Here is a 15533-nt window from a genome sequence, read left to right on the forward strand (position 1 = left end):
TTCATGCTAGGAAGATCACCTTAAGCTCCAGATAACTCACATGTAATGACTGATGTCTGGCATCCCAAAGAACTTATATTGTCAAGTCCTGTAGATGGGCACTTCAACCTGCCTGTGATGCTTCTGTGGTGAAAGTGATTTGAGGAGCAGGGTCCAGAAAAGGCCACCCCTTTAGTAGATTGTTAGTGTAGCACCATTTTAGGGAAAGGTGAGTGTGGTGGTCTATCAACCCTAAATCTTCCAGGTGACCTGTGACTGAGACCACTGGAGAGTTATACACTGTTGGAGAGGATGCATGTGTAGTTTTGTGTGGGGAACTATAGCAATGCAAGATTATATCATTCCTTGCAGGTGCATAACTGTCCTTGTGTTTGATTTGGCTGGAAAGGGAGCAGAGTTGTGTGAAAGTTCTGAATTTGAGCGGGACTGAGGTAGGCTAATCCGGAGTGTTTAGGATTGCCCCCAAATATGTTTGATCCTTTAGTGGTTGTAGGTGAAACTTCGCAATGGTGAGAGTGAAGCCTAGGCTGTGAAGAAGCTCTATTGTCATCTGAGTGTGTTTTATGCACTGATGATAAGTGCTGGCTTTGATGAGTCTATCATCCAGGTAGGGGAATACATGGACCTTTTGACTTCACAGATGTGCCTTGTCCACTGCCAAGCACTTTATGAATACTTGAGGTGTGGTATTGACCCCAAAGTTAGTTTCTTTGAACAGCAAAGGAGAAACTGTCCTTGCAAGGATGTAGAGCTGTAGGCCAGGGCTACTTGGAGCCTGAAGATCCCTTGAAGCAGGAGTCAACAAGCCTTTGTTGCTGCAAGAGTCCCGGCGCACAGAGATTCTGGCCTGAAGGAAGAGGCAAGGGCTTACTGTCTTCCAATTTGGAAGGCGGTAGAGAGGACCCAGAGAAGCCCTCCACACAACCACCTGTGTTGAAGATTCTTCCTGGAGACGGAGGGCAGAAGATCCCAGCAGCCGGACGTCATTGCCTTAGATGTCTGCAAATGCATGAAAGGGAGTCATGACTTTATGTAAGAAGGCTGTCTGAGTCCTCTGCACCAACTTTACTGGGGAAAAAAGAAATTCAGGGAGGTTTCACTGAGAATGCCTGTAGTTTACTCATGCGACAAGCTTATGCAATTGTAATGAGGAAGAGTCTTCAACGTCAGAAGATGCAACGAGTAGCTATAGACCTGCCCAAAGGACATATGCATAAAATGTCAAAAAGACATGGTCAGAAATGTCAAGACCAAATTAATGTACCACTGTGGCAAGACAAATGGCTTGAGAGGAAACATGTGTCAGACCTTTAATGAATCTAATCACAATAGGTGATCTGAACAGGGATGGTTTGTCCAACAAATGTAGAAAAGCCCAACAATTAACCTTTTACAGTGTCCACTGCAAGATATTGCTAGGCTAAGGACAAAGCAAATAAAAGGGCATCCAACAGCTTTTCCAATGAGGGGTCTGTATTCTGGTCACCAATCAGTCACCACGCCTGGCATAAATGGATTTTGTTGAATGGCGCCTGGCAGCCTGGATGGCATCCACTACCTCATTCGAAAAAATAAACAGTCAACTGCTGTTGCTCAATCTCCACACATGAAGGTGTAAGCTGTGTAGATTATGGTGGAGGACACTTCTTCGATGCTGAATCAGGAGGTCCTCCGGAAGCTGTGGCCTGACTGGAGAACAGTTGCTCATGCAGAGGAGTTCTGGGTACTATGCTCTCCTTGCCAAATCAAACTCTGGGAAGGCGAGGAAGTAGCCGGCAACTCTCTTGTTCCACTGCAGCTGGGATGTGCGTTTTGTTACAAGAATAGCTGTGTAAATTTTAATGCACAAAACTGTTGACAATGTGTGTTTTTTAAGGGGCTGAAGAGATATAGCTAACCTTCCTTACGATGGAAGACAACCTGTGCCATCTTGAGATATAAGTGCCCATCGTGATCTACCAGATGATACCTGCTCAGTTTGTTTGCTATGGTGTTTGTGGACCCCTCCAGGTACTTGGTAGCCACAAACATACCCTGGCACTCTAGCCACCTTCTTAGGTGCAAAGTCTCCTGGCATAGGATCTAAATACCACTCAACCTTGCTTGTTCATCCCCTTGATGGATGTCAGGAAGGACTTCAGGACCAGATGAAAGGCATGCAGATCTACCAGAATGAGGTGAAACCAACCTTCCACAGGAGACCAGAGTCTTATGATCTTCACCTCTCCCAGGTAACCAGCCTATTACCGAACCCAGCAGTGATGCATCCATCATCACTGTTCGCTCTGGAGGTGGACGGAAGATTGGCATGCTACAGGACAAACTGAGGTTGGTCAACCATCACCGCAGATTTTGAGCTGCCTCCTGTGAGATCTGGAAGGTGTCAGAAAGGCAGCCTTGATTCTAATTCTACTGAGACTTCAAGTTTCACTGTAGGTCTTGAATGTGCCACCTGGCGTGGTTGTCAAGGAGGGTGCACAAGGTTAAGAGGCATAAAGCCCGAGAGCTCCATCCACTTAGATCCAGATGTGACCCTGAGATATTGGTATAGCAGTCTGAATGCCCTGGACTCCTTGCTGCTGACAGAAAGCCCTGAACACAACTCTACCCAGGATTAGCCCAGTGAATAGAAGCCTCTGAAAGGGAATCAGGTAGGACTTTGGTTTGTTTATGGAGAAACTCAATGATGTTCAAAGGTCCGTCATTGTCCAGAGGTGGTCCATAACTGATTGCGGCAAACCAGCTTCAGCAGACAGCCATCAAGTTACAGGAATATGGCAAATCTAAAAATGGGCAGCGACCACCACGTATTTGAATACCTGAGAAATGTTGGAGAGGCCAAAGGGGAAGGGCACAATAAAATATTCCTGACCCATCTGGAACTGCAGATAACATATGTGCTTGCAGGACAGTAATATGAAAATACATAGGATATCCTTCAGTCACCTGGGATCAGAGCCAATAGGAACATTTTGAATCAGTCTTTCAGTGGGAAACATTGAGGGGGCTGAGGTCCAAGATAGGCCTGAATCCCCCAGACTTTTGTGGGACAAGGAAATGTTAAGATAAACAGACCCCACGTTTCTCAGAACCCAGTATTCTCTCTATGGCACCTTTGTAGAGCAACAGTGGTACCTCCTGTAGCAGGATAGACAGATGCTCTTGTGAAATCATTTGTGGTGTGGGAAGGATATTGGTCATAGAGGAAAGACATTTTTTAATAATTTGCAATATACATCTTTCAGAAGTGATGGATTGCCAACCGTGAAGGAAGTAATGGATCCTGCCTCTCACAGGCAGAGATGTGGGCACAATAAATTGCTGGCTGCTGTAGCAGGGAAGGAGGAGATGGAAGATTGGTGCCTTTGCTCATCTCTGGCTATATATCAGCCCTCCGGAGTCGCCCTAGATGTCTGAAACTCGTGTGGGAATTGGGCTATCAGGCCCATGGAACTCGCTGTAGCTAATGACTTTAAAGCATTCCAAAGTGGAGTCATCCTTCTCACTGAAGAGACGCAACCCATCAAAGGGCACTGTCCATCAGCAAGGCCTACAAACTGCCGGAGAACTCAATGGCTAAGGCAATCCTTAGTATCCAAGCCTGCATGTATAGCATAGTTGGATGTGTCATGTCGATCATGTATAGTCTTGGCCAAGAGGCCCTAATATCGCCCGGGACTGTTGCAAGACCTCGCTCGTCACGTCTCAAGGGGAATGGGTGGTTTACAGAGCTCAATACAGTGCCGGACTCGCTGAAGAAAACATTTGCTTGCTAAAGGTTTGAATTCTATTAGATTGTCTACACAGAGAAGTGGTGAGGATGAATTAAGAATCACTTTACTGGTTGATATATGCAAACTAAAGATGTCTGAAGTGGGATGCCTGGTGAGGAAACTCAGGTCACCAGGTAATTGGCTAAGAGATTTAGTCACCTGCCTGTTGCAGGCCAGCAAAAACTTGGTTTAAGACCAGGTAGCCATCAGAGTATGGGAGAGGGCATTATTAATCAAAACAAAGGATTAGAGGTTGCTGACCCCAGCTGCAAAACCTCAGTCAAAACATGTGTTTTAGACTCAACAGAGGGCAGCTTTAACACTAGAACCTTGACTGCCCTCTGAATTACCACCGCAAATGAGTCACTGTCTTTAGTTGGTGGCCGGTGTGGCGAGTTAAGCTCTGCTTCAGGAGAGGTGTGAAGTCCACTGGTGCTCAGCAAAGGCTTCATCAGTGTAATGATGGCAGGAGTAAGCCATTAACAAACCATAATTATCATCAAGATCCTGTGGTGCATCCTGCTCTGGCACAGGGCCAGAGTCCGAACCAAAAAGAATATGGCGCCTCTTTGGATAGCTGGAACACAGTAGAAGCACAGGATTAGTTAGGCTGTATGGCAACTGGTTGTGTATTTGTTATTGTGTACCCCATCGGCTGAGCTTAGACTGACATTGGTTCTAGGTCAGATATGGGTATCCACACATGACCATCCTTTTGCAACGTTGGCCTCGGGGTGGATGTAATCAGCATGTATTGTGTAGTTGGAATAGAGGTCTATAACTGAGTCTGTAGAGGCCCAGTAACAGGTCCCAAGGGGACAGATAGTGCTACAGAGGGACTCGCCGGCAATAACGCATATGGAGGTCCATATTGTTCCATGGGCCTTAAGGTGTGCCAGAGGAAACCAGAAGCATACTGAACATTTGCAACATGGCCTCAATCTGCTGTGGGGTTGACAATAGTGTGGGAGATTCTGGGCAAATTGGGATAAGATGAGGAATCTGCTCAGTGACCTTTACAGAGTGTGATTACATCTTAATGCCCTCATGCCAGTGGCAGGATGGGGTTGAATTCTGCTTCACTTTCTTATGCTTGTATTTGGAAGGGAACTTACTGGAAGATTTTGAACAGGAAGTGTAACCATCACTCGAGCAGCTTCATGACTGGGACAGAGCCCGGACCCGTGACATGAAGCGGGATCTAAGTGAAGACTAAGACTTCTTCATGTGCTCTGTGATAAACAGCTTCCCCTCCTGGTGTGGTAAAGCACAACAAAGCCTGTTTACTACCTCCAATTTAGAATGCATATTTTAACTGAGCATTGCTTTTGTTATGGCGACTTTTTTGTGACTTTCCACTCATGCAATAATGTACTAGGAAATCATTATACATGAAGCTAGTTGCTTGTAAGTGTTACAACCATACAGTCTGTGCACCCTGTCCAAGGCTGGGCACACAGAATGCAATGTCCTAGTATTGTGATTGTCCGCAGAGACAGCTCCTTACTTGAAGGCATATCGCATCAGCCCTGCACCTTCGACACAATGTGACACAAACTTTGCTTGAATTATAAAAACTGCATCTGTGCTACATTCTGCAGATGAGCACTTCAGCTAGAATTATCCTAAAACGCAGCACACCATGCCCGAGATGCAGTTTGGCTGACTCTAATGTGGATTCTGACCTCTACCCTGCACAGCACAATAGCCTGCACAACACCAGACTGGCCTCCTGGTACATCTTACCCAGGTATAGGGATTAGGCAAATCCAATTGATCTGGAAGAGGATACTCCCTTTAAACTCTCAATAGTGTAGGTAGTAACAGATAGGAATGTACCAACACAATCACATTATCATGGTTGAACTGTTTATCTTTTTCGCCATTTCCATAATGCTGGCGCCAGGCTTTGTCTAGTCTGCCTAATAATCACAAGACATGTTTTTTATGCAAAAATATGTTTGTTGCAGGAAATGTTTGAAATTACACTTCCGCATCTTTCTCGAGTCTCATCTTAGGTATGCAGAGTGACAATGAAAGGGTAGATCTGTTTCCACGATTTCCTTGGGAATCTGAGTAGTCATGTTTGAGGCTGGAAAAACATCTGGTAAACTTATGTGTTTAGGGATTCAGATGGGGCACTGTGAGCTAGCTAGGAACCATGTAAAATTTTCCTGATGGTATAGACGGACTAAGTCCCCATACACTGATGATTATGTCAGGCAGATACACAGTCCTACTGAAGTAGGAACCATATAACACAGGCACCGACTTGTTTTGTTGTATGAGGACACGTTTATCACACAACTTAAGAGTTGTGCCCTGACACACCTCATGCGGTTTCATGACCGACATTTACTTCTTGCAGTCACAGCATGGCTTGAATCCTGCCATGTTCAGCAGGGACACTAAAAAGTAGTTTTAGACATCCTCCAAAATCAACAAATTCGACAGCGGAGCTCCGGATTGGCACTGAAAGTCACAGAAGAAAAGGATGCACATCAGTGTGTGGGGTTGCTGCTTATATGCTTAGATCCTGTCCGGCACCCCTGGAATATTCAAAGGAGAGAAATCTGTGGTTGAAAGTATCCAGAAGAAAATTAATATTTACTGTTTCAGCCATAACAGCTCTCAGCCTACTGTCACGTCATTGCCTCAAGGAAACTACTAGACACCACCTTTCAGTGTATGTCGTCCTTTTTTCTAACATCGCTACTGGACTTCTAGTTGCCTGGTCTAAAGGTCAGCCCTTTACCTCGGTGAACATGGCTCCCAAAGCCCAACTTATAGACAAGAAAGAACCTAGCTGCAGACCCGGCACTATTGCAGTCATCAAACAAGCTGTCCCTCGGACCTATTCACACTACAGAGACAGATGTTATGCCTTCTCCCACTACCTCCTTTGTTAATTTAACTACCAACAGGTAGGCTCTTGGGAATTACAGTAGTGTTTCTGGTTCAGATGCAAAGCTTTCCAAATAATCACAAAGAAATACAACTAAAATAACACAGCTCTGCTTATCAAGCTCAATCCATCAGCTAAGCTGCAACCTTGCCTAACATAACTGGCTTTTATGGAAAGCAATGAAGCCATGTAACTGAAGCACTGTGGGAGCTAAGAATTCAACTTTAAAAGCAACAAGGGAAGAGAAACCAGAAGACAACTGGAGGGCGAAAGAAAAACATTGACAAGAAATGTACGTTTTACTTACAGATCCAGCATCCATCAGAAAAGCACCATCTCTACTCAGTTTTTCAACAGACAATTGAAGAATAGGAGGCTGAGGTATTGTCCGGTCATTGATGTTAAGTGCTCCCTAGAGAAACCCATGAATTGTTGTTAATATTAAAGCAGCACAACACAGAAAACAGCACTTGCTCTCATGATAAAAATATACTTTAACAATATCAATGCCAGGACAAGATCACAACTTGGAATGTACATTTCAAAATATCGTCAATGGAGGATAAAAATCTGCTAAGCAAACAAATTAAAAACAAATTCCAAGTCACAGTAGGAACAAGCTTCTTCCACTTGGATCAATCATCACAACACTTTGTATATATCACCACTTCTCAGCTAACAGACTGCAGACAAAGGACTTGAAGAGTTTCAACCGTTGAACGTATGGCTGAAAGACAATGAAAGTCAGAATGGAATCTATCTGAATGCTATGACAATTTGGTGGACAATCAGTTGGCACATTTATTACAGTTCAGCTGCTGTTTCTTTTGTGAGATATCTATTTCTCAAGATAAACACATTAACAGTTTTTTCCACATAGGGGACATTTTTATTTCAGCCCTCCTTCACCTGGCATGGGACATTTTTGAAATGAAAAGTCATAATTATGTATTTCAGAATACAAAAGATCTCCTATAGGCCTAAAGATTAACACAAATTGCCACTGATGTATAGTGTACTTAACACTGGCAAGCAGCTCTTTAAACACAAAAAAATAAAAAAATATTTGTATTAATTTTCAACAACAGTGTTGACAGTACAGTTCTAATATTGTCCACATTACGCTATTTACAGATGGTCATGAAGTTTATCAGGCCAACATCTACAATTTAGGCAACTTCCACGCCATCTAGTACTTGCTAAAACAAAAGGGGAGTTCAAATTGGTATTAACACAGGTTCACGGTTTCTCAAGAAGCACACATTTCCTTCAAGGTGGCCTATTATTCAGAGGATCAATCAGATTTGCTATTATTTCTGCATATTCAGCAATGCCTTCCGCCATCTTATTGCTTCTCGAGGCCTTCCTATGCTGTTCGGCCTCTAAGGCTGATCCTTTCTAGGTAATATGTTTTCCACTGAATGAGCTTTCGATCACATGGAGTGGTCCAATGATTCGCTAAACGACTTTTAGGCTAGGACAGTTCATTTTATTATTTTATAGTTTTCACTACTAGGAAATATCCCCAGTAAAACACTGTTTAATGGACTTCTTGAGCATTGTGCCTGTTGCTATGTGCACGCTACCCACCATTTTATCACAGAACTCAGCAACTAGAAGGCAGGTCCATGTTGTGAAAGACATCCACACCCTGTTAACTGCACGCAACACTGCGAGCTAGCATGTTTTCTATTGAGTGATAGCGTCTTCAAACCCATGTCAAGCCCCCTGCATATCCCCCTGATTGCAAGAGGAACGAAAAGGCATTGCGTGATATCTGGACAGCTTTTTGGTGCATCATGTTGGGTCCTCTGAACTTCTTAATAAACAATCAACAATTCAAATTATACACTTTCCTACCAAGTCTCAACCTAAAGCCATTAACTAGCTCAAACTGAGAAAGCACAGGAAAAAAATAAAAAATAAATCAGCCTGCCCGGATGTGTATAGTCATTCACTCAAACTGGGAAGATAAGCGCTATACAGTGGTCTTCCTTTACTTCTAACTATAACAATGAAAAGAAACAATACAAGGCCATTTCCCACTTTCATGTTCTTACAACAGTAATAACTGCACCCTCAATACAATACCTAGCAACGTAGCTATTCCTGTTTGCCAAGTGATCTGTGGATGGTCTCTGGCAGGCCGTGGCCCACCTGCTGATAGCTGATCACTTTCCTTTGTGCAGAAGCACTACTGAAAATTCCCAATCCAGTCTGATGCCTGGAGAAATATTTAAAAGTTGAGGAATCTGCAGCTGGAATACGCAGGAATAAATCAGGGGAGAGCCAGAGGCTCACAGCAACACGTCTTGTTAGCAATCTGTTCAGGCCATGTCGTATCTTATTTAACAGATAATGAATGAGGGTCTAATTGATCACAGTCAAACAGCTTGGTTAAGTGGGGAATCCACAATTAGAATTTAAATGTCATGTTCGACAGTAGATAATGTAAGCCCTGGATAACAACACATCATGTTCTTCATTAGGGCCCCTTCTCCGGCAGCCAAGTGAAGAATTTCCACACCTTTAAAGTGTGGGAGAAATTCAGAAGACCAATTTTCAGGTTGGCATTTGAAAGAGTTCTGTATCCTCTCTGGATGAAGAGAGGAAGCTTGACCACATTTGCTCAATCTTTGAAAAGCTGGCCATGAGCACCATGCCGCTCAGAATCCAAGTAAGTGCACTGGTACAAAAAGGAGTTGAACATATCATTTGAAAGCATGGGCCAGAGAGACAGTAAGTAATATGAACTCAACACTCTAAAGTAGCCTAATGGAAGTATATGTGCTGCATAAACCACTAAGCAAACACAACTAGTTAAAAAAAAGAAAATAAAATGTGCCCATTTGTTTACTAGGAGCAAGAGGAGACATATATATGAAAATATTTTTTGGTTCAGGCTCTCAGATGGACTGCCCCTCTATCTTCAGCTATTTCAGAAGTATTCATGGCAAAACATGGCCCATTAGGAAAGTCCAGCCTGTAAAACATGTTAGCTTTAGTGGCGAAGACTCAGAGGGAAGGTTAAAATTAGGATCAAAGAATCTGCTTGAGCAAGTGCTATCCTATAACCTATTTTATCCCAACTCAATTATTCAATATTTTCCCACCTAAAACGAAATTCTGATAAAATCTTAATAATATCAGAGTAAACGTCTTAGGCCTTCAGAAAAAGTCTCCATAAGCCATTATAGGGTCAGTTTACATGGTAAATATACTGGAGGTATACATAAAAGGGTTTACATGATATTTAGTAGAAAAATGCACACCTCTGTATGTTGAAATTAAGATGGCAGTAGCAGTAGGTGACAGGAAGGCAACAAACATCTTACCTCATCAGTCAGATTGTCAACTCTGTATAAATTGGGATGGGTCATAAGCATGAAGAATACAAGGGGCTGGTTCTTTATTTGACACATGGCAAAGGTACGCTCATCCAAACGTATGTTTGTTCCTGTCTGGAAGGCTTTCTGAAAGAGAAGAATAAAATGACACTAAAGCATGCCATGCTTACACACCAATAGGGGATTTAACATCATGTGCCTATTTACCATTTCCAAGCATGTATTTCTCGCAAGCAGTGCAACATACAGGTACATTTTGAACATGAAAAGTGAAAATTGTGCAAACTTGGGTTTTAACAGGATGGTGGGCAGAGGAGGGTAAAGAGGTGATGGGGCAAAGATTTTTTTTAATCTTAAGCAACATTTGGAAAAACAAGGTATAACCTTTAAACTGTTGAAAGTGATGAAGGGTCGATTAACTGCTGCAAGCTAACTACAGCTACTCTGTTATCAAACGTCGCACTTATTTAATTTACCAGACATACCATGGTATACCACCGAATAACAAGTGCTAACTTCCCCTTGGTCTAGCAGAGTCTTCTTAACACTCATACATTACAACTATGCTTGGATAGAATATCAAATTCCTATTCACTCACATGAATTGCGCATTTCAGTGGCCAGATTCAGAGCCTTTTTATTATTATTTTTCATAACAGTCTGAGGAAATCTATGATCTGCAAAAGTACGGGCATCAGTGAATTCATGCGCCATATACTCTGGATTGGAAAAGATTTAAGCTGGATATAAGCAAATCTAACTATAGTGCACAGGGAGACAGAAGGTTGGCTGTACAAAGAGCTATTGAAAGACAGTTAATAGTACCGATATTCAGAATAAAGTACATTATATTGACCACCTCAGAGCCTGGATGGCAGAACAAGACTTTTCAGGAGCAGGATTTGTTTGTAAAAATGCCTGGCAATAATCAACATCTGCTGCACCGAAGTACTGACTAAGAGGAACACTCTCTAGACGGAGAGAAGATGTAGTGGGCAGCTGGACAGTGGTTTAAAAAGAGTACACACCAAGAAGGTGAGGACCAAGTTAATATACCAGTAAGGCATGATAAAAAGAGTGGGTGCAAACAAATATTGTAAATACTTCACAGTTAAAGGCTGATATGGCAGCTGCAAAAACAACAAAAAAAGAAAAAATGACAGGTACTCTTAACTGTGCCCAAAGCAAGTACTGGGTTAGGGGCAACCAACACAAAAAGCAATACTTTGGATAGCCTGGATTGGAGTGACTCAAACTGCCGAATCCCACATCAAACTATAAACTTGCCCCAATGGCCGGCATATACTGATTTTGTCGAGCAATGTCTGGCTGCCAAGATGACATCTACAACCTCTGGAAGGAGATCAAAGGAAGCCAGCTGTCACTGCTCTTTCTCCAAGTATAGAGGTGAAGACTGTGCAGGCCCGGCTGCAGGACCTTGCCCTGCTACGACAGAAAATCCTCCTGAGATGGCATCTTGATCGGAGGACAGATACTCATGGCCAGGAATTCTGGCTATTACATCCTCTATGCTCAATCTAGTACCACTAGGATGACTTGGGACTGGTTGCTTCTAATCATCTTCAGAATTGGGTGTAGAAGAGGCATCAGTGAAAAGGGGTACAGGAGTCCAGAGTTCCACTCTAGGAGGAATGTGTCTCAGATGGATAAGCCTAGGAAACTCCAAACATGCATAAGTACTGTCACAGCACGTTCAACTGAGGCAAAAAGTGTCAAGCTTCTCCATACAGACTTTGTACCTTTGTGCTTTTGCTAGTGTTTTCACCAGACTTTGCACCACCTCTGGATGAAACTGCCATTCATGATCCACTTGGCGTCGGCAGATGACTACATCTGCACTGGAATTTAGGGAGTCCACTAGTAAAATTACACTGTGTTCCAGACATTTTCTAGAAACATAATGCCTCCTTGCACAGGGTCCACAAACCCACCGACCCCCGTTTGTTGAAACTACACCGTATCCAAATGTCTTCACATGAATGGGGAGCATCTGTCAAGGAGTCACTTTGGCATGTTTATTGTGCACCCCCAATGAAATTAGAAAGTTTGTCGTAGTCAGGTGGTGGTGACAACTGCCTGTCTTCTGCAGCCAGTCGTAGAGGTAGGGGGGAGAATGGAACCCATGACCTCAGAAAATGTGCTGCAACCACCGCCATCACTATTCTGAACTCCCCAGGTGCACTGCATATTAAAAAGCATCTGCCCCATCGTGAGTCACAGAGCATTTGTGGACCTGCAGGGTGGTGATGTAGATATGTGTATCCGCAGGACCACCACTACCATCCAAGCTCCAGGGTCGACAGCCAAAAAGACCTAGGCCAAGGTAAGCATCTTGAATTTGTTGTTCTGCAGGAAGGCACTGAGAGAGTGAAGGTCTTAAGTAGGACGAGGGCCCCCAGCCCTTCCTTGGCACCAGACAGTAGCAAGAGTTAACAGTCAAAGCCTACTTCCAATGCCAGCACCCTCTCTATGGCTCCTTTGGCCAGAAGGTCCTGCACTACCTTCTGCAAGAGGGAAACATGGTCCTCTAAATGCTGTTCTGAAGATAATGGGAGGTGCGGTGGGATGACGAGAAATGGTAGAGTGTAAACCTGCTGGACTGTCTGTGGGACCCACTTATCAGAAGTTACCCCTTGCCACCCTGGAGGAAAATGTCAGATCCTGCCTCCAACAGACAGGATGGCTGTGTGCCTCAAAGGACACACTAAAAAGGATTTGAGGCTGCAGCAGCAGGAAGGGAGGAGGACTGTGACGCACACTGTCCCTGTTGTCCACGTGGCCTGTGGCCATGGCCTCAGCCACCAAAAGGCATTGGCCAGCAACTAGTTGAAGGTTATGCTGAGCAGGCTAAACTTGATAGTGGTATCAGAAGCCCCTACCATAGCCAAGGAGTGAGCAAAACTGTTGGTGCTACTGATGTGGCAGTACAGAGAGGGCAGGGTTTGTATTGTCTCCAAAAAGGTAACAACCATAGTACGGCAATACCATTAATGTGGACTGGACGTTAACAGAGAAGCCCAAGAACCTCATCGAGGTGTGCTTCCTGAGAGTCACACTGGTGCCCACTACACTCGCTAGGCAATTGCAGGTGGCCAAGATACAAAGGATGGTAAATTTTACCATCTCACAACCATCCTGAATAGCCTGCATAAGGAGAGGATGCAAGTCCTCAGGGACACCAGGCAAAACTTGTCTAACGGAGTCCCAAAGGGTGTAGGTATAATGCCCTAGTAGGCAGCTGCCATTCACAGAACATAATGTCAAATTAGTTGTGGAAAACACAAGTTTACCACAGGTTTTGATGTGTTCGGACTCCTTGTCTGGTAGTGAGGTAGTGAATTTGTTATGGTTGGTGTGGTGCAAAGTTAAGGTCACAGAGGTCGGACAATGGCACCATGCTATCTGCCTGATCAATGGCGGCCCGGAACAGGGTTTTACTCAAGCCCCAAGAAGGGTGTCTGTGATGACTTTAATACATGGAAAAAGGGACTAAGTATTCATTTGCCCAGGCTGGAGCACCTCAGTGAGGAAATTAGTCTTCACCTCTATAGCAGATAAAAGGAGGTTGAGAGCCTTACCCTTTGCATGAACATGGCCAATGAGGCACTTTCTTCCATGGCAGGGTCCAAAGGCAAAACTAGCCCAGTGTCTGACGAGGTGTTCAGGCCACTGGTGTACAGAACGTCCTCATATCAATTGTCATCAGTGTATGGCCGATCAAATTCATCCTCAGCATCCTATGCATTGTCAGAATCTCTTACAAATAAACTAAGAAGGGTTTGACTCTTACTTGAGGCAGGGGCAAAGTACTGGAATCTGATGAGCTGCCCAAAGGCTACGGTCCAAGTAGCATCAGGGTGCAGCTTTGGTCAAAGTGACACTGACTCAGGTCCGAAAAGTTCAAATGGTTGCACTTCGTCGCCTGACATCAGAGTTTGTGTTATAGGGTCAGCTGGCACGGAGGTGGATCTGCCAGCAGAGACCCAAGGGGAGGCCCTCTTGGTTACTTGGGAGCAGGAGGTGTGCTAGAAGGAGCGAGTAAGTGGCAAAGAGCCGGAGCACGGCTTCATGGAATTCTTAGATTTGCTGTGGTACTGCAGACACCCCCGGATATTCAGGTTGCCTCTGAAGAAGGGTTGAAATCGTCTCTGTCGAGAAATGGCTTTTGGAGTGAGAATGGGAGGCATCAGTAAGCACATGCCACTCCCTCCATCCTTGGTTGTTTTCTTTTGAGCATGTCAGTTACCAAGTACTCAGAAATATCATTTTATATATATATATATATATATATATATATATATACACACACACACACACACACACACACACACACACACACACACACACACACACACACTCTAACATAAAACAAAGGTTATAGTGTTGTTATAGTTCGGTTCACATTTTACACACACAAGACCACAGAAATTCAGCTGTTAGTTATCTCAAGTAACTGTAACTCTTGTCCTAAGGTAACTATAACTCGGGCCCTCGCCCTGCACAGCTTCTCATTAATAATTTTACAGCAAATGTTGCAATGATCGGCTACTGCCCTGCCCACCTTCCCTGAACAGTTAGCTTCCTGCCCCATCCACTTCTCCTCCCTACCTCTGTTGTCCGAGTTTATGTATCAGACCCCTCCCTGCTGCCCTGCATGGTTCGATGTGCTCTCACTGCCCTCCATTTAGCTTGATGTCCATGCCCACTCCTCTTGCCCTCTATTCCCCAATTCTGTGTCCAATCAATGGCACCACCGCTTAGCCTCTGTGCTTAGCTTGCTGCCCCCACCCTCCTTCCCCGCCCTCGAATGTATGTGCGATTACCGCTGCTCCCTCCTTTTTGCTCACCATGTGCTATGGACCTGCCACTGTCCCTCCTATCTACTCTTGAGTATTCTGTGCCCCTCCCACCTGTTTAATATGGTCAGATGACTGTCACCTGTCCCTGCCACTCCACCCTGCCTGTCTGACTTCCATGTCCCCATCCTCCTCCCTCCTGTCCTCCATGGTCTATTTTGCTGCCACTCCCTTCTGCCCTTCATGCTCTCTTGTGCTGCAACTGCCCCTCTTGCCTACCATGTGTGGTCTGTTGTGAAGTTCCTTTTCGTCCCTCTCTTGCCTGTGTCCAGCCACCACTCAACCCTTCTGTCCTCCATGGTCCTTTCTGCATGCCCCTGCCCTCTTGCTCACCATTGCGTTTGTGCTGCCACTAACCCTCCTGCTTACCATGCATGGCATTCTGTGCTGCTACAAGCCCCTCCCCCACCAGTCCTGTGTGGTCAGCTTGCTGCCCCTGACCTCCTCCCACCTTCCCTCTGTTGCCTGTGTGAATGCCATTATAGTCTCACTGTTGCAGTCCATGGCATATTGTGCTTCCAGTGCCCATCCTGCCTGCCCTCCATGGTCAGCTTGCTGCTCCAGCCCTGACCCTGACCCTTTGCCTTCTGCCCTTTGTTTTCCACGAGCAGGCCCCTATCCCCTCTCTTCT

At 44.6% G+C, this 15533-nt stretch overlaps 1 protein-coding gene across 1 annotated transcript in view; it reads right to left on the reverse strand.

Annotated features, from left to right (window-relative positions):
- Nucleotides 1–15533, reverse strand: part of SEC24A (SEC24 homolog A, COPII coat complex component) — a 446244-nt gene that overhangs the window by 38278 nt on the left and 392433 nt on the right. The window contains exons 19-20 of the mRNA XM_069199250.1: nt 10014–10151; nt 6986–7090 (exon numbers count right to left, since the gene is read on the reverse strand). Of these exons, the coding sequence (XP_069055351.1) occupies nt 6986–7090; nt 10014–10151 (243 nt within the window). The remainder of the gene's footprint in view (nt 1–6985; nt 7091–10013; nt 10152–15533) is intronic.

This window comes from Pleurodeles waltl, chromosome 7, assembly GCF_031143425.1.
Source record: "Pleurodeles waltl isolate 20211129_DDA chromosome 7, aPleWal1.hap1.20221129, whole genome shotgun sequence".
Taxonomy (NCBI): domain Eukaryota; kingdom Metazoa; phylum Chordata; class Amphibia; order Caudata; family Salamandridae; genus Pleurodeles; species Pleurodeles waltl.